This window comes from Rana temporaria, chromosome 3, assembly GCF_905171775.1.
Source record: "Rana temporaria chromosome 3, aRanTem1.1, whole genome shotgun sequence".
In the NCBI taxonomy this organism is placed as follows: domain Eukaryota; kingdom Metazoa; phylum Chordata; class Amphibia; order Anura; family Ranidae; genus Rana; species Rana temporaria.
In genome coordinates this window covers 484,040,243-484,061,657 of record NC_053491.1, presented here as the reverse complement: position 1 = coordinate 484,061,657, position 21,415 = coordinate 484,040,243, and the positions used below count along the sequence as shown (strand labels likewise).

The window sequence follows — 21,415 nt, the reverse complement described above, 5'->3', positions numbered from 1 at the left end:
GGTGCAAGGGGAGTACGCCTGATCCGGGAGTTCTTCCCATCGGGCAGCCGCCCGATATTGCCATCTCAGGCTGAAGTAGTGGTGGACTACATGGGGCACAGCAGTGCCACTGAGTCGTCGGTCCCGACTCACAGTAGTACCACCATTACACCGGTGCCTGTAGTACGCCCCCCCAGCCCCCAAGAGTCCAGCATCTTACTGTTCGACAGCGACAGTGATAGGGATATCTTGGGGGAGGCCATGCATCAGGCAGACCTCCAGCTCTGTCCTGATGGTCAGGACCTTTTTGAAGGGATGGATGAGGAGGATGGGATACCTGCTGGCAGTATCCCAGAGACATCCCTTCAAACTGGTGCTGCTGTTTTGGTGCAGGAAACAGCAGCACCTAGTCAGACCCAGGCGTGGGTGAGGGGACAGCGGAGCCAGGCTAGAGGCTCCATGTCAGTTGGTTCCCTCAGACCAACACATTTCAGCCCTTGGTCTGACATCTCTGGGGGCGAAGAGGGTGACCCATCATGGTTGCCATCTGACGCGTCGGCTCACTACGTCAGTGACGACGGGGAAGGTAGGCACCCTGGTGAAACGGTGCGCCAGGTCACCACCAGGGAGACCATCGTCAGGGTCTCCACTGGTGATGGCAGCAGGAGGTGTCAGGAGGAGGAGCAGCAGCAGCAGCAGCAGCAGCAGGCAGCTCCACCTGTGCGCACCGAGTCCCAGCAGGTGCAAGTAAGCGTCACCCCATCTGACAGGAGGGCGGTGCTGAAGTCACCTGTCTGGAATTACTTTACCCTGGTGGCAGACAACCCTACCGTGGCCATCTGCCGGATTTGTAAAGTGAGGGTGAAGAGAGGGAAGTGTTTGGCTCGGGTGGGTACCACAGCCCTGAACCAGCACCTGAGGATAAACCACTGGGCGGTGTATGACGAGATGAAGCGTGGTGGTGGTAGCAGCGCCACCACCACAAGTGAGCAGGGTACAGCAGCCCCTGCCACATCTTCATCTGTTTCCAGCAGGTCATGCCCCCCCGCTCCCTCTAGTAGAGGTACTGGTACCGGCAGCCAGACCTCTACTTCCACAGCACCCTCCACGTCTGTGTCCCGCACTGCCGTCCGGCGCCAGGCGTCGATTTCAGACGCCTTTGACCGCACCACTCCCTTCCCCCCTGGAGACCGACGTGTGCGTTCCCTCAATGGGCTCCTGGCAAGGGTTATTGCCCAACATCTGCTGCCCTTCAACATAGTTGACAGCAACCCCTTCAGGCAGATGTTGGAGCAGGCCCAACCCCAATGGCGTGTCCCCAGCCGCCATTTCTTTGCCAGGACTGGTGTCCCTGCCCTACACCAGCACATTGTGCAGAATGTAACCCTGTCGCTGGATCACGCTGTCAGTGACAGGGTTCATCTGACAATGGATGGCTGGACCAGCAGGCATGGGCAGGGGCGCTACATCAGCTTCACGGCCCATTGGGTTTCCCTCCGAGGCGTCGGTGAGGGATCGGCGGCAACCGATCTTGTGGTGCCGCCCCGGGGTGTCCAGGGGAGAACTGCTGGTCTCCCTCAAGCCACTGTCTCCGCAGCTGCTGAGCCTCCCTGCAAGCGCCCCCGTAGCTACTCAAGTGTGGGGCACGTGCGCTGTCAGGCCGTGCTCCAGCTTGTTAGTTTAGGGGACCGGAGACACACTGGAGAAGAAGTGCTGAAAGCACTTCAGGCTCAGGTCCAGAAGTGGCTGACACCCCGAAGGCTCCAGGCAGGTATGGTTGTCTGCGATAACGGCAGCAACCTACTCGCCGCCCTTAGTGCTGGCAGTCTGACCCACGTGCCCTGTCTGGCACATGTCCTCAACCTGGTGGTGCAGAAGTTCCTGCGCACTTATCCAGGGTTGAGTGACATTGTGGCAAAGGCGCGTAGGATTGCCAGCCACTTCAGGCGCTCCCCAACCGCTACCGCGTCCCTGTCCAAGTTGCAGCGGGAGTACAATCTGCCCCTTCACAGGCTGATTGTGGACAGTGTGACGCGGTGGAACTCCACCCTCCACATGCTGAAGAGGTTGTGGGAGCAGCAAAGGGCGGTGAGGGAGTACCTGATGGAACTAGGCACTGAGAGGACTTCACCACAACTCCCTTTCATCGCCTGTGCGGAGTGGGGGCAGATAAACCAGGTCTGCCAAGTGTTGTCCTCCTTCGAGCAGGCGACCAAGATGGTCAGCAGTGAGCAAATCGGCCTCAATAGCGTGCTGCCAATAGTGTTCATGCTGGAGAGGACACTAGATCGCCTGCTCGAGGCTGGGGAGAGTGCCTTGGTGGAGCAGGAGGAGTCAGCAATGCTCCACCGAGACCAGGGCCAGGACGAGGAGGAGGAGGAGGAGGATGATGATGAAGAGGAGGAGGAGGTGGTTGCTGGTGTCATCCCGGAGTCAGGGCCTGGTCAGGAGGGAGAGCCGGTGTTGGGGGCACCGATAGTCCGGGGGTTGGGCATGTCTGAGTTTGACCAGCAGCGCCTCAGGGATGAAGAGTCGCACCTCATTCACCTGGCCAGCATTGAGGAGTCACAGCGGGCTGTGCTCTTCCCCATGGCTGCCCACATGCTGAGATGCCTCAGGAGGGACCCCCGGGTTAAGACCATCAAGACGAGGGATGATTTCTGGATGGCCACCCTTTTTGATCCCAGGTGCAAGGGGAAACTGGAGCAGTTCATCCCAGCCAGCCGGAGGCAGCACCGGATGGAGGAACTGCAGGCAGGCATTGTCAGACGGTTGGAGCAGGCAACTCCCCGGCCTCCAGTTGTCCCCCCTCATCTCACCCAGCAGGTGGCTGCACCCAGCTGCAGCCGAGCAGGGGACCTAATGGAAGAGATGAGGATGTTCTTCCAAACCGAGCGACCCAGTACCAGCACCAGCAGCAGCAGCAGTCACCACCAGCGGCTGGCCCACATGGTGGCAGACTACATGGCGTCCGTCGGTGCTTCTGACAGTATGAGCACCGACGACCCCATGGAGTACTGGGTTGCCAGATTGGACACCTGCCGCGAGCTCGCTCAGTATGCGCTGGAGTTATTGTCTTGCCCCCCCTCCAGCGTACTATCTGAGCGGACATTCAGCGCGGCAGGTGGGGTGGTCACGGACAAGAGGACCCGTCTGTCCACAGACTCCGTGGACAGACTCACATTCATAAAGATGAATGAGTCCTGGATCGGCGGTGACTTTCTGGCACCCGTCGTCGGTTCAGGGCGCTGAAGGGTCCCTTGTCATGCATTCCCTGATAAAGCCCCGGACCTGATGTATTTACAGTGCTGAATATAACTATTTTAACATCAGAGAAAATCAATGTTAATATTTGGTACAGTAGGCTTTCTTTGCAATTACAGCGGTCAAACCTTTCTTGTAGTTTTACACCAGCTTTGCACACACTGGAGGAGGGATTTTGGCCCACTCCTCCACACAGATCTTCTCTACATCAGTCATGTTTCTGGGCTCTCGCTGAGAAACACGGAGTTTGAGCTCCCTCCAAAGATTCTCTATTGGGTTTAGGTCTGGAGACTGGCTAGGCCACGCCAGAACCTTGATATGCTCCTTACAGAGCCAATCCTTGGTTATCCTGGCTGTGTGCTTTGGGTCATTGTCATGTTGGAAGACCCAGCCTCGACCCATCTTCAAAGCTCTAACTCAGGGAAGGAGGTTGTTGCCCAAAATCTCGCAATACATGGCCACGGTCATCCTCTCCTTAATACAGTGCAGTCACCCTGTCCCATGTGCAGAAAAACACCACCAAAGCATGATGCTACCACCCCCATGCTTCAGATTAGGGATGGCGTTCTTGGCATGGTACTCATCATTATTCTTCCTCCGAACACGGTTAGTGAAATTATGATCAAAAAGTTATATTATAGTCTCATCTGACCACATGATTTTCTCCCATGACTCCTCTGGATCAGTCAAGACACCTATGTCAGCAGTTATTTCACACCCTATATACTCTTATTAATACTGCTGTTCATCATGGCACCTCCTGCCCAAGTGATATGACTCTGTATCAACTACTACTGTTAATACTACTACTGCTGCTTCTGCTGCTGCTGCTGCCCAGTCAAGACACCTATGTCAGCAGTTATTTGACACTCTATATACTCCTATTCCTACTGCTGTTCATCATGGCACCTCCTGCCCATGTGATATGACTCTGTATCAACTACTACTGTTAATACTACTACTGCTGCTTCTGCTGCTGCTGCTGCCCAGTCAAGACACCTATGTCAGCAGTTATTTGACACTCTATATACTCCTATTCCTACTGCTGTTCATCATGGCACCTCCTGCCCATGTGATATGACTCTGTATCAACTACTACTGTTAATACTACTACTGCTGCTTCTGCTGCCCAGTCAAGACACCTATGTCAGCAGTTATTTCACATCCTATATACTCTTATTAATACTGCTGTTCATCATGGCACCTCCTGCCCATGTGATATGACTCTGTATCAACTACTACTGTTAATACTACTACTGCTGCTTCTGATGCTGCTGCTGCCCAGTCAAGACACCTATGTCAGCAGTTATTTGGCACTCTATATACTCCTATTCCTACTGCTGTTCATCATGGCACCTCCTGCCCATGTGATATGACTCTGTATCAACTACTACTGTTAATACTACTACTGCTGCTTCTGCTGCCCAGTCAAGACACCTATGTCAGCAGTTATTTCACACCCTATATACTCTTATTAATACTGCTGTTCATCATGGCACCTCCTGCCCAAGTGATATGACTCTGTATCAACTACTACTGTTAATACTACTACTGCTGCTTCTGCTGCCCAGTCAAGACACCTATGTCAGCAGTTATTTCACACCCTATATACTCTTATTAATACTGCTGTTCATCATGGCACCTCCTGCCCATGTGATATGACTCTGTATCAACTACTACTGTTAATACTACTACTGCTGCTTCTGCTGCTGCTGCTGCCCAGTCAAGACACCTATGTCAGCAGTTATTTGGCACTCTATATACTCCTATTCCTACTGCTGTTCATCATGGCACCTCCTGCCCATGTGATATGACTCTGTATCAACTACTACTGTTAATACTACTACTGCTGCTTCTGCTGCCCAGTCAAGACACCTATGTCAGCAGTTATTTCACACCCTATATACTCTTATTAATACTGCTGTTCATCATGGCACCTCCTGCCCAAGTGATATGACTCTGTATCAACTACTACTGCTGCTTCTGCTGCCCAGTCAAGACACCTATGTCAGCAGTTATTTCACACCCTATATACTCTTATTAATACTGCTGTTCATCATGGCACCTCCTGCCCATGTGATATGACTCTGTATCAACTACTACTGTTAATACTACTACTGCTGCTGCTTCTGCTGCTGCTGCTGCCCAGTCAAGACACCTATGTCAGCAGTTATTTGGCACTCTATATACTCCTATTCCTACTGCTGTTCATCATGGCACCTCCTGCCCATGTGATATGACTCTGTATCAACTACTACTGTTAATACTACTACTGCTGCTTCTGCTGCCCAGTCAAGACACCTATGTCAGCAGTTATTTCACACCCTATATACTCTTATTAATACTGCTGTTCATCATGGCACCTCCTGCCCATGTGATATGACTCTGTATCAACTACTACTGTTAATACTACTACTGCTGCTTCTGCTGCCCAGTCAAGACACCTATGTCAGCAGTTATTTCACACCCTATATACTCTTATTAATACTGCTGTTCATCATGGCACCTCCTGCCCATGTGATATGACTCTGTATCAACTACTACTGTTAATACTACTACTGCTGCTTCTGCTGTTGCTGCTGCCCAGTCAAGACACCTATGTCAGCAGTTATTTGACACTCTATATACTCCTATTCCTACTGCTGTTCATCATGGCACCTCCTGCCCATGTGATATGACTCTGTATCAACTACTACTGTTAATACTACTACTGCTGCTTCTGCTGCTGCTGCTGCCCAGTCAAGACACCTATGTCAGCAGTTATTTGACACTCTATATACTCCTATTCCTACTGCTGTTCATCATGGCACCTCCTGCCCATGTGATATGACTCTGTATCAACTACTACTGTTAATACTACTACTGCTGCTTCTGCTGCCCAGTCAAGACACCTATGTCAGCAGTTATTTCACACCCTATATACTCTTATTAATACTGCTGTTCATCATGGCACCTCCTGCCCAAGTGATATGACTCTGTATCAACTACTACTGCTAATACTACTACTGCTGCTTCTGCTGCCCAGTCAAGACACCTATGTCAGCAATTATTTCACACCCTATATACTCTTATTAAGACTGCTGTTCATCATGGCACCTCTTGCCCGAGTGATTTGACACTGTATTGTCAATGTCTACTACTACTATTACAGCTCAGTCAAGACACCTGTGTCCCAATTTTTTGGTACACTATTGACTACTATGACCACTACTGATGCTGTAAAGTATTCCCCAATTGTTTTTATGCTATCTATTACTATTACCACTACTGCTTGTAAATCATGCCTGTGTGATACTTAGTGGGAATGCTTTAATAAGCATTCCCAGTATGGATACCCGTAAATGTATTAATCTTAATTAGTGTGAATGCTTTAATAAACATTTCCAGTATTGATATACGTAAATTTAGTAATCTTATTATTCCTTACGTTTTTTGGTTCTGCGTAACTTCGGCATACTTTCAGCTATTGAGACCATTCAACTGTAAAAATGTTCATCTCTTTCAGCTAATGATGGGACTTCTTCAAGTTTTTTTCTACTTTTTACACTTTTATAAATTTTAAGCTTTTAGACCCTTTTTTTAACATTGAAGTCAATGAGAACATCCTTTTCCCCTTTGAATTCACATGCCCTGCCAAAAGTTTCAGCTACTTCATACTTTCACTTATAGACACTGAAAAAACTGTAAAGCGGTCACAAAATATTTAGCTATCCGTCTATGACTTTTCAGATCGTCATCGTTTACAATTTTTTGTTGAAAACACAATTTACGTTTTGCGAATTTTTCACAAAAATGCGATAGGTTATAATGTAATCCTATGGAGGGGATTTAGAGTCTGTCATGTGACCTTAACATTGGAGATCTTTGTAATTAAAAATATCTTTACAAAAAGGGGAAACAAATTGGTCTCACGCCCACAAGATCTACTTTTCATACACAATTTTTATATCAAAACGTAGCTATGCTTGTCTGGTTTCTGGCAATGTGATCAATTCTGCGATACGTATTTTAGTTTTAGTTATTGGAGCAACAGCCAGAAATTATGTCTCATAGACTCTCATGTTAAATTATCTAAAAAATGTTGCTGCAAAACTCACAAAGACGCTCTTTTCTAAATCGCAGACATGGCCACATTTTTAAGTTTATCAACATAAATTTCATATCAATGCGTTCACAAGGGCCGTGTATTTCAAACGGTGTAGTCGTTGTATCGATCGCATGTACGGTTGAGGATTTATTAAGCTTTGTTTGGAGGCTTAAATCATGTATTTGATCTGTGAATTAAAAGCGTTTGTAATGTTATTTCTTTCTATAAATCACTTTCCTGACCTCAGTGCAATATTCCTCCTCACTGACCTGGGGGGGAGGGGAAACCTCTTGAGGGGGAGGGGCGACCAGGAAGTCAGCATACTCTATACTTTGCAGATAGAGAAAGAAGCTGTGTGTCCTAAAGATAGTGTAGTGGTTATGGTGAATGTCTTTGGCAAGGGGCTCAGCAATTAAGCTATTCAGCATTCCCACTCGCATTTTCCTCAGGAAATGCATTGTCTAGTTACATTATATTTTAATACTACTGCTGCTGCCTCCATGCTGAGTAAAGCTTCATGACCTCTCTGGCACAGCGGATTCACCAACAGCCTCCGCTTCAAGCTACCAGACCGGATCGTAACAGCAAGTGTAACTAAAACAATGAACCTTATGTTAAACCCTGGTTTGCGGCCTTTATACTGCAACCATTAGGCTGTCTGCAAGAGCAAATCTGCACTCTCTCTCTCTTTCTTGCTCTCTCTCTCTCTCTGTATATATATATATATATATATTGTTGCTTTTGTTATGTTCATTTTTCAACAGTTTATTTTGTGTTCGTCGTGTCTGTGTCCGTGTGCTTTAGTTTGTCCTAGGTTTGTGTTAAATAAAATGATAGTATAAAATGTTTTTGCTTATTATGAAGTTAGATGTGTTGATGTTGATTTGTTCGATGTGAAGTTAGATGTGTTGAAAAACCTAAAAATCTATCTCAAAAAGAAATGAAACATTTCCAAAAAATAACATTTTTTAATCAAAAAATTAATTCAGACATAGCTGAGCATGAGCTTCTGAAGCCTTTCCAGCTCAGCAAGATATTCTAATTGCTGCTGCTCTAGCTGCGTATTTTGCTGGACCAGGTAGCGAATTTGTTGATGATTTCCCTTAATCCTCAGATGTGTCTTCTTTAGCAGCGCGTGCTGCTGCATCATCTTTCTTGCTACTGTTAGGATATAATAAAAAAACATTTGGATTTCCAAATAAATAAAATATTTTTTTTGCTTATTAATCAATCATTATCATGTGTATACACTTGTTATGTGTCTAACACATCCCGGGAGTGCAGAATTATTAGGCAAATGAGTATTTGGACCACATCATCCTCTTTATGCATGTTGTCTTACTCCAAGCTGTATAGCCTCGAAAGCCTACTACCGATTAGGCATATTAGGTAATGTACATCTCTGTAATGAGAAGGTGTGTGGTCTAATGACATCAACACTCTATATCAGGTGTGCATAATTATTAGTCAATTTCCTTTCCTTTGGCAAAATGGGCCAAAAGAAGGACTTGACAGACTCTGAAAAGTCCAAAATAGAGAGATATCTAGCAGAGGGATGCAGCACTCTTAAAATTGCAAAGCTTCTGAAGCGTGATCATCAAACAAAAGAAACGTGTGGAAAAACAAAGGCGCAAAATATCTGCCCATGAACTGAGAAAGGTTAAGTGTGCAGCTGCCAAGATGCCACTTGCCACCAGATTGGCCATATTTCAGAGCTGCAACATCACTGGGGTGCCCAAAAGCACAAGGTGTGCAATACCCAGAGACATGGCCAAGGTAAGAAAGGCTGAAAGACGACGACCACTGAACAAGACACACAAGCTGCAACGTCAAGACTGTGCCAATAAATATCTCAAGAAAGATTTTTCTAAGGTTTTATGGACTACTGAAATGAGAGTGAGTCTTGATGGGCCAGATGGAAGAGCCCGTGGCTGGATTGGTAAAGGGCAGGGAGCTCCAGTCCGACTCAGACGCCAGCAAGGTGGTGGTGGAGTACTGGTTTGGGCTGGTATCATCAAAGATGAGCTTGTGGGGCCTTTTCGGATTGAGGATGGAGTCAAGCTCAACTCCCAGTCCTACTGCCAGATTATGGAAGAGACCTTCTTCAAGCAGTGGTACAGGAAGAAGTCACCATCCTTCAAGAAAAACATGATTTTCATGCAGGACAATGCTCCATCACACGTGTCAAAGTACTCCACAGCGTGGCTGGCAAGAAAGGGTATTAAATAAAAAAAAGTAATGACATGGCCTCCTTGTTCACCTGATCTGAACCCCATTGAGAACCTGTGGTCCATCATCAAATGTGGGATTTACAAGGAGGGAAAACAGTACACCTCTCTGAACAGTGTCTGGGAGGCTGTGGTTGCTGCTGCACGCAATGTTGATGGTGAACAGATCAAAACACTGACAGAATCCATGGATGTCAGGCTTTTGAGTGTCCTTGCAAAGAAAGGTGGCTATATTGGTCACTGATTTGTTTTTGTTTTGTTTTTAAATGTCAGAAATGTGTATTTGTGAATGTTGAGATGTTATATTGGTTTCACTGTTAAAAATAAATCATTGAAATGGGTATCTATTTATTTTTTGGTTAAGTTGCCTAATAATTCTGCACAGTAATAGTAGTCACCTGCACACACAGATATCCCCCGAAAATAACTAACACTAAAAACAAACTAAAAACTACTTCCAAAAAAATTCAGCTTTGATATTAATGAGTTTTTGGGGTTCATTGAGAACATGGTTGTTGTTCAATAATAAAATGAATCCTCAAAAAATACAACTTGCCTAATAATTATGCACTACCTGTATACTTCTAGCATCAATACCATATTATGGTTCTACAATCTGACAGGTGCGCTTTATATGTTGTCCATTTTTATATCTACATTTTGTTGTTGAAATGTTATTAATCATTGTGCACATATTTACCTTCCTGAGCGAGGCTCACAGGACCGCTCTCTTCCTCCTGCTCTTCTGCTTGAGAAGTTGGGGTGGTGGGGGGGGGAAGCTCCTCAGCTTGCTCCTCAACAGGAGCTGGGGTTGGGGAGTGGGAGGGCCCTGGCTGCTCCTCCTCATCCATCTCCTCCTCTGCCGCATCCTCCTCTGCCGCATCCTCCTCCTCCTCCTCATCGGCCTGGCGCCTTCTGCGCTTGGCGCGCACAACTGGCATTGGAGCTCCTATAATAACACAATGTTCATATATTATAAAAATGTTTTCTAATGACGTATGCAAATTCTGTGTACTCTGCTGTATTGTATATGAATACAAATTGATTTATATAGACAGTTAACCAATGGGACAATGTTATATTAAAGGGTCTTGTGGGCACTACAGGGGACTGAGCGTGAGCTGGGATGCCACCATGTTAAAATGAGCTGTTTTTGTCTCCTTTGTTTTGTTCAGACCATCTCATGTTAAAAAAAGGGCCTGATGGAGCACACGGGATTACTATAACAACCCCACTCCTAACACAGGAATTTAGTGGTAATCTATATATATAAAACTCAACGTGTGTGTGTGCATAAATGTATGTATGTATGTATGTATGTATGTTCCAGCATCACGTACAAACGGCTAAAGATATTTATATGAAACTTGGCACACAGGTTACTTATATGTCAGCCACAAACATAGAATAGGTGGTTTAAACCTTACCCACCCCCACTTGCCATGGTCGGGGTTTTTCTTTAAAGTCCCATGCAAAGCAATGGGAAAAGTATGTTCCCACATAACTTCTGTGTTCCTGTCTGCTGTCCCATGTCTTTTTTCAACAGTACTATGAATACCTTGGCTGGTGGTGATATATGTTAGCACAACATGGCATCTTGGTTAACAACATCTGACCTTACATGAATTACATATGACCTTACATAACTGTCACCAAAGGAGCTGCGGTGGCTCCACGCGATTGCCACTGCACTGACAAGTGATTCACCTCTGCAGCTAGGGGTTCGGATCCCGCTCTCGGCTACCTGTGAATTGAGTTTGGTGGTCTCAGCCCCGCCCCTGGTGGGTGTGCTATGCGAGGTTGGGTTGGGAGGACCCCCTCACACCCGCCATTGCCAACCGGGGCATGGAGAAAGGTGGCAGATTGCCTCTGGGGGAGGCCTCCCAACTCCTGCAGGCCGGCTCCTCTCTCTTTCGAGTTCACGCACAAAATACACTTTTTAAAAAAAAACATAACTGTCAACAATAACTTACCTGGATGATATTTAGCCCGAAGACGTCTGACCTGATCCATTTGGCGCCTCTTCAGGTCAGACCACTTCTTCACAATCGCATTGTGGTCGTGTTGGCCGCCAAAGTCAGCGATTAGGGCGCTGACCACAGCCCTTTTCTCTGGCTGCCTCCGCAGCTTATCGTATCCTGTTTCCAGGAACTTCTGCAAGATGAAGAACAAAGTATATTGTAATACTTCTGTTGACAGCCTTATGGATATATGACGTAAATGTATGCTATTCAACAATTGGAAGCATTCTCGCCTTATTAATCAATGACAGGGGTAACATGACAGAATTTATATCCTGCCATTTCGGCCGCCACCTTTTTTGCATAAATATAGCAGCCATTATCATTTGCATAATTATGAATATATTATTAACAACACAGGATACACGTATAGGGGAGATATGCGTTGCTAACTCTTTTCCCTGTCAGGAGCCTAACGCCCCGGGGGGTCAGAGACGGGACCTTTTCGGAGGGCCACTGACGTATGTACCCGTCGCAGTTTTTTGTGATGTCACTCTTTAGGTGTGTGCACATTTTTCACTGCATCCGGGTGGAGTTTTTGGGTTGTGTTTTGCACGCCACAGGCTTTTCAACAGGAAAAAAACAGCTGGAGGCAGAATGGTTGCAAAACACTACGGGTTTGTTACCTAACTCTGGGTTTCAAGACCAGTCCACCTCCAGCTGTTGCAAAACTACTACTCCCATCAGCCACGGTCTGTCAGTGCATGCTAAGAATTTTACTTTTGCTGCATCTAGGGTGCCACAGTTTAGAGACCCGTGCATAAAGGCCTGAAAAATGGGGGCCTGCAGAACTTACAATACTAGAAGTGCCAGCATTCCCAGGCATGCTGGAAGTTGTAGTTCTGCAACATCTAAAGGGCAATATGTATTCGAACGTCCTTGGGCCTTGAGGACACTGAAGTCAGGACGTTCGCATACGTCCTATGTCCAAAAAAATGTTAAATTCATTATGCTAAATAACAAGGAAAAGTGCCTAAATACACATTTGCCAACCAGGGTGTCTGCAGCTGTCCAGGCATGCTGGGACTTGTAGTTTTGTAAAAGCAGGAGACACATTTTTTGTGAAATACTAATATCTGATCATATATACTAACTTTTAAACTAGACTAAAATGCAGTTGAAGATAATGAAATAACAGTGGTCGAAATACTTACACAAATCAGCAAATTTTCCTCAGATACAGTGAAATTACTTCCAACCATCTTGCTCTGCGATTGCGTTGCGATCATAAAGTTGGAAACTGGCAAGGGTCCAGGAAATGGTCGCGTGTTGTTCGCGTGTTGATTGCGCTGCTTGGACCGAGATGGGTCCATATGGCTTCGGCTGTATGGACCACAGTAACTCTTTTCCCTGTCAGGAGCCTAACGCCCCGGGGGGTCAGAGACGGGACCTTTTCGGAGGACCACTGACGTATGCAACCGCCGCAGTTTTTTGTGATGTCACTCTTTAGGTGTGTGCAAATTTTTCCTTGCACCGGGTGGAGTTTTTGGGTTGTGTTTTGCACGCCACAGGCTTTTCAACAGGAAAAAAACAGCTGGAGGCAGAATGGTTGCAAAACACTACGGGTTTGTTACCTAACTCTGGGTTTCAAGACCAGTCCACCTCCAGCTGTTGCAAAACTACTACTCCCATCAGCCACGGTCTGTCAGTGCATGCTAAGAATTTTATTTTTGCTGCATCTAGGGTACCACAGTTTAGAGACCCGTGCATAAAGGCCTGAAAAATGGGGGCCTGCAGAACTTACAATACTAGAAGTGCCAGCATTCCCAGGCATGCTGGAAGTTGTAGTTCTGCAACATCTAAAGGGCAATATGTATTCGAACGTCCTTGGGCCTTGAGGACACTGAAGTCAGGACGTTCGCATACGTCCTATGTCCAAAAAAATGTTAAATTCATTATGCTAAATAACAAGGAAAAGTGCCTAAATACACATTTGCCAACCAGGGTGTCTGCAGCTGTCCAGGCATGCTGGGACTTGTAGTTTTGTAAAAGCAGGAGACACATTTTTTGTGAAATACTAATATCTGATCATATATACTAACTTTTAAACTAGACTAAAATGCAGATGATGAAATAACAGTGGTCAAAATACTTACACAAATCAGCAACTTTTCCTCAGACTTAGTGAAATTGCTTCCAACCATGTTGCTGTGTGATTGCGCTGCGATCATAAGTTGGAAACTGGCAAGGCTCCAGGAAATGGTCGCGTGTTGTTCGCGCAATTGCGCATGCGCGATCGAAAAATCGCAATCGCAATATGTTTTTTGGTTAAAATATCATACATATTCGATTTCAGAGTGCTGCTACAGCAGTTTTTGAAATATCTGCAATCAATTTCGCATTCGCATTTTGTGAAATTGCGTTAAAATATCTCGAATATTCGATTTCAGAGTGAGCCAATCAGAGCGCTCCTCCGGCATTTCTCGAAATTGCGCAATAAATATCGCATTCGCATGTTGCGATATTTCGATAAAATATCAGGAATATTCTGAGCCAATCAGAGCGCTCCTCCAGCATATCTCGAAATTGCGCAATAAATATCGCATTCGCATGTTGCGATATTTCGATAAAATATCACGAATATTCTGAGCCAATCAGAGCGCTCCTCCAGCATATCTCGAAATTGCGCAATAAATATCGCATTCGCATGTTGCGATATTTCGATAAAATATCACGAATATTCTGAGCCAATCAGAGCGCTCCTCCAGCATATCTCGAAATTCCGCAATAAATATCGCATTCGCATGTTGCGATATTTCGATAAAATATCACGAATATTCTAAGCCAATCAGAGCGCTCCTACCGCAGTTATAAAAAAATCTCAATTATTTTCGCATTCGCAATAGCGAAAAATCGCAATCAATTAATTTCGATAAAATATCACGAATATTCGAATTTAGCGAATATATCTCGAATATTCGAATATATATTCGAGATATATCGCAAAATCGAATATGGCATATTCTGCTCAACACTATTCGTCACTTCTCGTGACTTCTTCAGGAGTAATTAGAGGTAAAATGAGGGTGCTGTTATATAGGGTAGCTTGTTAGTAGGGCTGGAAGTGGGGTGTATTGTCACAGTTTGCTGCCTATCCTAGAATGCTCCGGAAGTCACGTGGCGGTCAACTGCGCATGCGCGATGCATTCCAAACGCAAATGCTATGCGTTCCAATTGATTCACGACAGTGCACACCAGTGAAACCTCGGTCGGCATCCAGGCTCTTTCCTTAACATCCCCGTGGATTGGAGGATGTTAAAAAAAGAGCCAGGAGGCCGAGCGAGCGGAGCGAGCCGTCCGAGGCGAAGCGAGGGCGTGAGGCCGGCTGGCCACTTTCCTCTAATCCACGTCACCCTGAATGCCGGGTTCGCTGGTGTGCACTGTCGAAAATCCATTGGAACGCATCGCACTTGCATTTGGAATGCATCGCGCATGTGCAGTTGGCCGCCACGTGACTTCCGCAGCATTCTAGGATAGGCAGCAAACTGTGACACTACAGGGGCACTGAGCTACCTTCGTAAACCGGAAGTAGGTCAGCGGCCATTTTGTTGTGGCCTAATAGCTGAATCAGGCAATGGGGCTCCAATTGTGGGAATACTGGGACATTGAACTCCAGGGTGCACTCAGCGCACCCTCTCTATGAAATGCCAGAAAGAAAAAACGAAAATGATAAAGCTGTGATCGGATCCTGTGTCTCTCACATTGTGTGAGTTACACAGGAAGTCGGACGGTGGCCATTTTCTTGTAGCCTCACTGGCAGGTCTCAATACCGTTCGCTGTGGGAGTGGAATCGCTGGTCCATCTCACAGCTAGGGACACTGCACGGGCCAGCCGTCCGCTCCCAAATGACAGGGACCACAAAACAGGGTACATACACACGGCGGTGCTCCCTTTTTTTTGGGTGTGCCTGTTTGGATGTAACTATCGAGAGGGATCTACCCTTCCCATTACAGCCCATTTGGATGATAACGTATGTGGACATGACCAGAAAAATGTACCTGGGTCTTTATGCTGTTACCTTACAGCAGTAAGGTAAGGAGACATCCTCACTTTTTCTGAAGAAAACACCTGAAATCAAGCTTTCTTCACGTCATTTTGGCATCTACACCAGCACTTTTACTTTGGACTTTGCCTGTTGTTACGTTTACAGTTATCTGCTGCATGGACATTTAATCTAGTCTATTACAATCATTGTTGTGTGTTGTACTTGGCACTGTGTACACCCTATTGTGTATCAGTACATTTTTTACTACTTTATATGACACTTGCACTGTCACTTTGTAATATTTTGGCAGCATTGTAGCACATTTATTTTGATGTTATTTACTTGTTAGAATTTACCACTACCATTCTTTATTATTGTTACTTATGATCACTAGTCAGAGTATAATTTTTTTTCCATATATAAGGATTTGCCACACTTCCTTTGCACGTTACCCCATTCCCCATTCATAGCGCAGCACTACCCCTTTATTCTTCATAAGATCAAGTGTAGTATCTGTTCTTATCAGTTGCCAGAGGAGGCGCTGTAGCTTATCCCAAGTGTGGGGAGGGCGCAGACAAATCCAATGGTGTTATTACACCTGGAAGGACGGTCTCTGCAGTGTCAGTGTCTGGACGCCCTTAGTCGACGTCAGCGGGGCCGAGTCCGAACTAACCTGAAGGGTGTTCCTGGTGAGGATGGGTGGCTGCACGGGGTCTGGTCTTTTTGCAGAGTCTTAGTCTGGCCTTCTGGCTGGTCGGTGTAAGTACTGCCCTTGTCGGCAATCTGGTGGAGATGCTGGGTGGCGCCATGCAAATCCGCTGTATTGTTGGGGGCCTGGAAAGGTTAGTATCAGTGGAGGCTGCTTGCCAGCTCTCCATGAGAAAACCAGGAAGGGCTCTCTATCTGGCATGGCGGAGGGCTGCACTGGCCGGTCGGGGGGGTTGGATTTGGGACTTTGAAAGCCTGTGGTGCATGTGCCCCTGGAGTGGCAGTCCAGGGGTACCAGAATAATCACTGTGAGTGAGGGTCACACGGTGACGGTACCATGGTCACTGCACCAATACATGCTTTTTATCACTTGCCTCCTGTGCTGGGCCTTTTGGCTGGGACCGGAGGAATTTTTTATTCCTGGCCGGAGGGCCTGGCCATTGTATTGCACAATGGCCACTTCTTCACTCTCCTCTCCACTATCCCTTTCCCCACTTTATTTTATGTATTTCCTTTGTTTTTCACGTTTTTGTATTTTTATGTTTGGTACACGTTTTTGCACGGTGTGATGAGTAGGATACTGGTCCGCGGGCCTGTCCTGAAAGTCTTGGGAGGGGGTGGACATGGCCTTCTGGTTTAGTTCGCCCTCTCTCAGGGGGTCTCCCTTCGGGGGAGCCTCACCGAGTACTTGGGCGGGTCTGTTTCGGCAGACCCTCCAGAGAAAGGGGTCTGTCTGGCTTCGGCTGGAAAGACCATAGTGTAAGTACCTTGTTCCCTGTCAGGAGCCTAACGCCCTGGGCAGGGCCGTCTTAATAGCATCATGGGCCCCTGGGCAAAGAAATGCTCTGGGGCCCCTACGATGATGACAGTGCAGGAAAACAGACATCAAGTAGGTAGGAGGCAGACTGCCTCCCCTGTGTATCTATCACTCTCAGTGCCACCATGGGGCCCCTAATTTCGGGGCACCGTGGGCTCAAGGACCAGCTGCTTTGGGGAAAGTGCAGGGGCCCCCCATGCAGCTGGGGCCCCTGGGCAGTGCCCAGGTGTGCCCTCTCATTAAGACAGACCTGGCCCCGGGGGATTCAGGACAGGGCCCTCTGATTTTAACCTCTTTCCCACCGGGCTAATTTTTCAGATTCGGTGTTTACGAGAGTAAAACATTTTTTTTTGCTAGAAAATTACTTAAAACCCCCAAACATTATATATATATTTTTTTCTAACACCCTAGAGAATAAAATGGCAGTCATTGCAATACTTTTTGTCACACTGTATTTGCGCAGCGGTCTTACAAGCGCACTTTTTTTGGAAAAAAAACACTTTTTTGAACTAAAAAATAAGACATCAATACATTTTGCCCAATTTTTTTATATATTGTGAAAGATAATGTTACGCCGAGTAAAATGATACCCAACATGTCATGCTAAAAAATTGCGCCCGCTCGTGGCATGGCGTTAAACTTTTACCCTTAAAAATCTCGATAGGCGACGTTTAAAAAATTCTACAGGTTGCATTTTTTGAGTTGCAGAGGAGGTCTAGGGCTAGAATTATTGCTCTCGCTCTAACGATTGCGGCGATACCTCACTTGTGTTGTTTGAACACCGTTTTCATATGCGGGCGCTACTCGCGTATGCGTTCGCTTCTGTGCGCGAGCTCGTCGGGATGGGGCGCTTTAAAAAAAATTGTTTTTGTTTTCTTATTTATTTTTATTTAGTTTTATAATTTTTTACACTGAAATAAAAAAATAATAATAATTTGATCACTTTTATTCCTATTACAAGGAATGTAAACATCCCTTGTAATAGAAAAAAACATGACAGGTCCTCTTAAATATGAGATCTGGGGTCAAAAAGACCTCACATCTCATATTTAGACTTAAATGCAAAAAAAAAATAAAAAATTTAAACTGTCATTTTTTTCAAATGACAAAAAAAAAAATGTTTCTCTTAAGACGCTGGGCGGGACTGACGTTTTGACGTCACTTCCGCCCAGCAGAGCTATGGGGACGGGTGAAGGAGATTTTTCCTTCAGTCTCGTCCCCAGTCAGCTGCCGAACAGTCCCGATCTCCTCCGCCGCTACCGACGGCTCCGGTAAGCGGCGGAGGGGGGGGCCTCTCCTGCCACCGATAACGGCGATCTTGCGGCGAATCCGTGTACACCACCGCCCACTGAAGAGATGGATATCTCGGTTGTGGCAGCAGCTGCTGCCGTTACCAAGATATTCATCTTTAAAAACAGGACGTCTTTTAGACATGGGGCGGTGGTCAAGAGGTTAAAGTGCCAAGTGTACCCGCTGCACTTTTTTGTGTCACTCCTTTATGTTGTGCACATTTTTTTTTGCACCGGGTGAAGTTTTTTGAGTGTGTTACACACACCATGGGCTTTCAATAAAAAAAAAAAAACCTGTGTCTCCTGGGAACACCAATTTCCCAGAATTGGACACACATGGACTAAAGTCTAGTGTGCAAGGGGCCTTAGTGTGTTCTTCTCTACACCCAACTTTCTCTCTTTCTCTCAAAGTTGGGAGGTTTGATTATCTTTACTACTGTGAACAAACCTTCCTCTTCAGTACTCTGATCTCTGTGTCTAATAATACTGATCTGGTTGAGCCTCACCCCGGGTAGGAGGAAGTGACCCCTCCCAACTGCATTCTTCTCCGGTGTCAGAGAATTTTACTTTCGTTTCTCTCTTCTGCTGTCAGCGATGGCGTCTGGTGATCTGAGAGCTGAGCTGGAATGTTCCGTCTGTCTGAACATTTATACCGATCCTGTAAACCTGAGATGTGGTCACAACTTCTGCCGGGTCTGTATTGATCTTGTGCTGGATACACAGGAGGGGTCTGGAGGATATTCCTGTCCTGAATGCCGAGAGAAGTTTCCGGATCGTCCTGCACTGCAGAGGAACATAACACTACGTAACATAGTGGAGAATTTCCTGTCTGTTCAACCAGATCAGGAGGAGTCCGGGGTCTTCTGTACTCACTGTGTGGACTCTTCTGTACCTGCTGTTAGATCCTGTCTACACTGTGAGGTTTCTCTGTGTGATAAACACCTGAGAGTCCACAAAAAGTCCCCAGAACACATCTTATGTGACCCCACCTTGTCCATGGAGAGCAGGAAATGCTCCGTCCATAAGAAGATCCTGGAGTATTACTGCACCGAGGATGATACCTGTATCTGTGTGTCCTGCAGTTTGGCCGGAGAACATCGAGGACACCAGGTGGAGATGCTGGGTGAGGCTTCTGAGAAGAAGAAGGAGACACTGAGGAATGTTCTGCAGGAACTTCTGACAAAGAGAGAGGAGACGGAGGAAAGAGTCCAGAGTCTGCAGGAACACAGGAGGAAAGTAGAAGAAGAAGCAGCTGGTGACACCGAGAGAGTCACTGTCCTGTTTAGAGATCTCAGGAGACGTCTGGAAGATCTGGAGAAGAGAGTCCTGAGGGAAATCTCCGGGAGGGCAGAGCGGATCTCCATCTTCATCCGGGATCTGGAAATAAAGAAGGAGGAGCTGTCCAGGAAGTTGCGTCACATTGAGGAGCTGTGTAACATGATGGATCCACTGACTGTCTTACAGGAATCAGACACAGGTGACTTGTGTGATACTGAGGATGGAGATAATGAGGACAGAGAGAGACGTGAGAAGCTCCTCCATGATGGAGGGGGTCTGGATGTGGCTGGGATATCACACACATTACACACATTATCTGATATAATAACAGAGGTAAATGTAGACTTCTATATACAGAGAGCTGCAGACATATTACTGGATGTAAACACAGCTCATAATAATCTCCATATATCAGATGACAGGAAAACTGTATCCTGGTCACATAGAAACCAGAATCGTCCGGAAACACCAGAGAGATTTCAGAATTATCCTCAGGTGTTGAGCAGTCAGAGTTTCTCCTCAGGGAGACATTACTGGGAAGTGGATGTCGGGGGATCAGATGTATGGATAGTCGGGATGTGTTACCCCAGTATAGACAGGAGAGGAGGATGGGAGTCGCGGATTGGATATAATAAGAAGTCCTGGGGATTGGTCAGGAAAGATGATCAGTATGGGGTGACACATGACAGTAAAGAGATCCTCTTACCCACCAATCCCTCCAATAACAGAGTCAGGATAGATCTGGATTATGAGGCCGGGCGGATCTCCTTTTATGATCTGTGTGACCCAATCCGACTCCTCCACACCTTCACCACCACCTTCACTGAGCCCCTCCATGCTGGGATATATGTAGGGAGAGGTTGTATAAAGATCTGTGGGGGGGGGATGGGAAGATGTGAGAAATCTGCCTAGAAACTAATGACATCACAGGGACAGTGAGATTGGTTGAACATTCAGCCAATAGCATAAAGCAGTGGGTGGGGCTTCAGTCAGTGCCCTGCAGGATTTTCTTAAATGTGATATTTCTCCCTCTGTCACTCCCTGTGATTGGGTAGGAGATCTCTCCAGTTACTGGAGTAATAGTGAATGACATGTTCTTATTTGTCAGTGAGAAGGGGTGTGGCCTATGGATAAAGCTTGATTTAATATCTATCTATCTATTGACAATTACTTTCATTGTAATTGTTAGACAGAAAGTTATCACAGTGTGTGACATCATCAATCTCCCTCCTCCTGCCCCTCCCCCTACCCTCTGCCCCTCCCCCACATGCAGTCACTCTATGCAGGGTGTAATGCGGTCACTGTGATTGGATAGAATGTGGTCACCTGTCCTCTCTTTCCACCCTCCAATCTATACTAAAAAGGGATTCAAACTAGACATGCGCACTGCCGAAAAATTCAAAAATTCAAAAATTCAAAAATTCCAAAATTCAAAAATTCCAAAATGTGGAAATTTCAAAATTTGAAAATTCCAAAATTTAAAAATGCAAAAATTTTCGAATTTTTGAATTTTCGAATTTTGGAATTCAAAAATTTCTAAAATTCGAAAATGCAAACATTTCTAAAACTAAAAATTTCTAAAATTAAAAATTCCACAATTTCTAAAATTAAAATTTCTAAAATAAAAAATTTCGAAAATTCTAAAATTTAGATTTTTTTAATTTTCGAATCGAATTTTCGAAGTTTCGAATTTTTTGATTTTCCAAATTTTTATAATTTTCGAAATCCGAATTTCAAGAATTCTGAAATACGAAAATTC

At 45.8% G+C, this 21,415-nt stretch overlaps 1 protein-coding gene across 1 annotated transcript in view; it reads left to right on the top strand.

Moving 5' to 3' along the window:
- LOC120933709 (E3 ubiquitin-protein ligase TRIM39-like) overlaps positions 1 to 21,086 on the top strand; it is a 38,002-nt gene extending 16,916 nt beyond the window's left edge. Inside the window, exon 2 of the mRNA XM_040347061.1 lies at positions 18,971 to 21,086. Within this exon, the coding sequence (XP_040202995.1) occupies positions 18,971 to 20,568 (1,598 nt within the window). The 3' untranslated portion in view covers positions 20,569 to 21,086. The remainder of the gene's footprint in view (positions 1 to 18,970) is intronic.
- Positions 21,087 to 21,415: the final 329 nt, after the last annotated feature.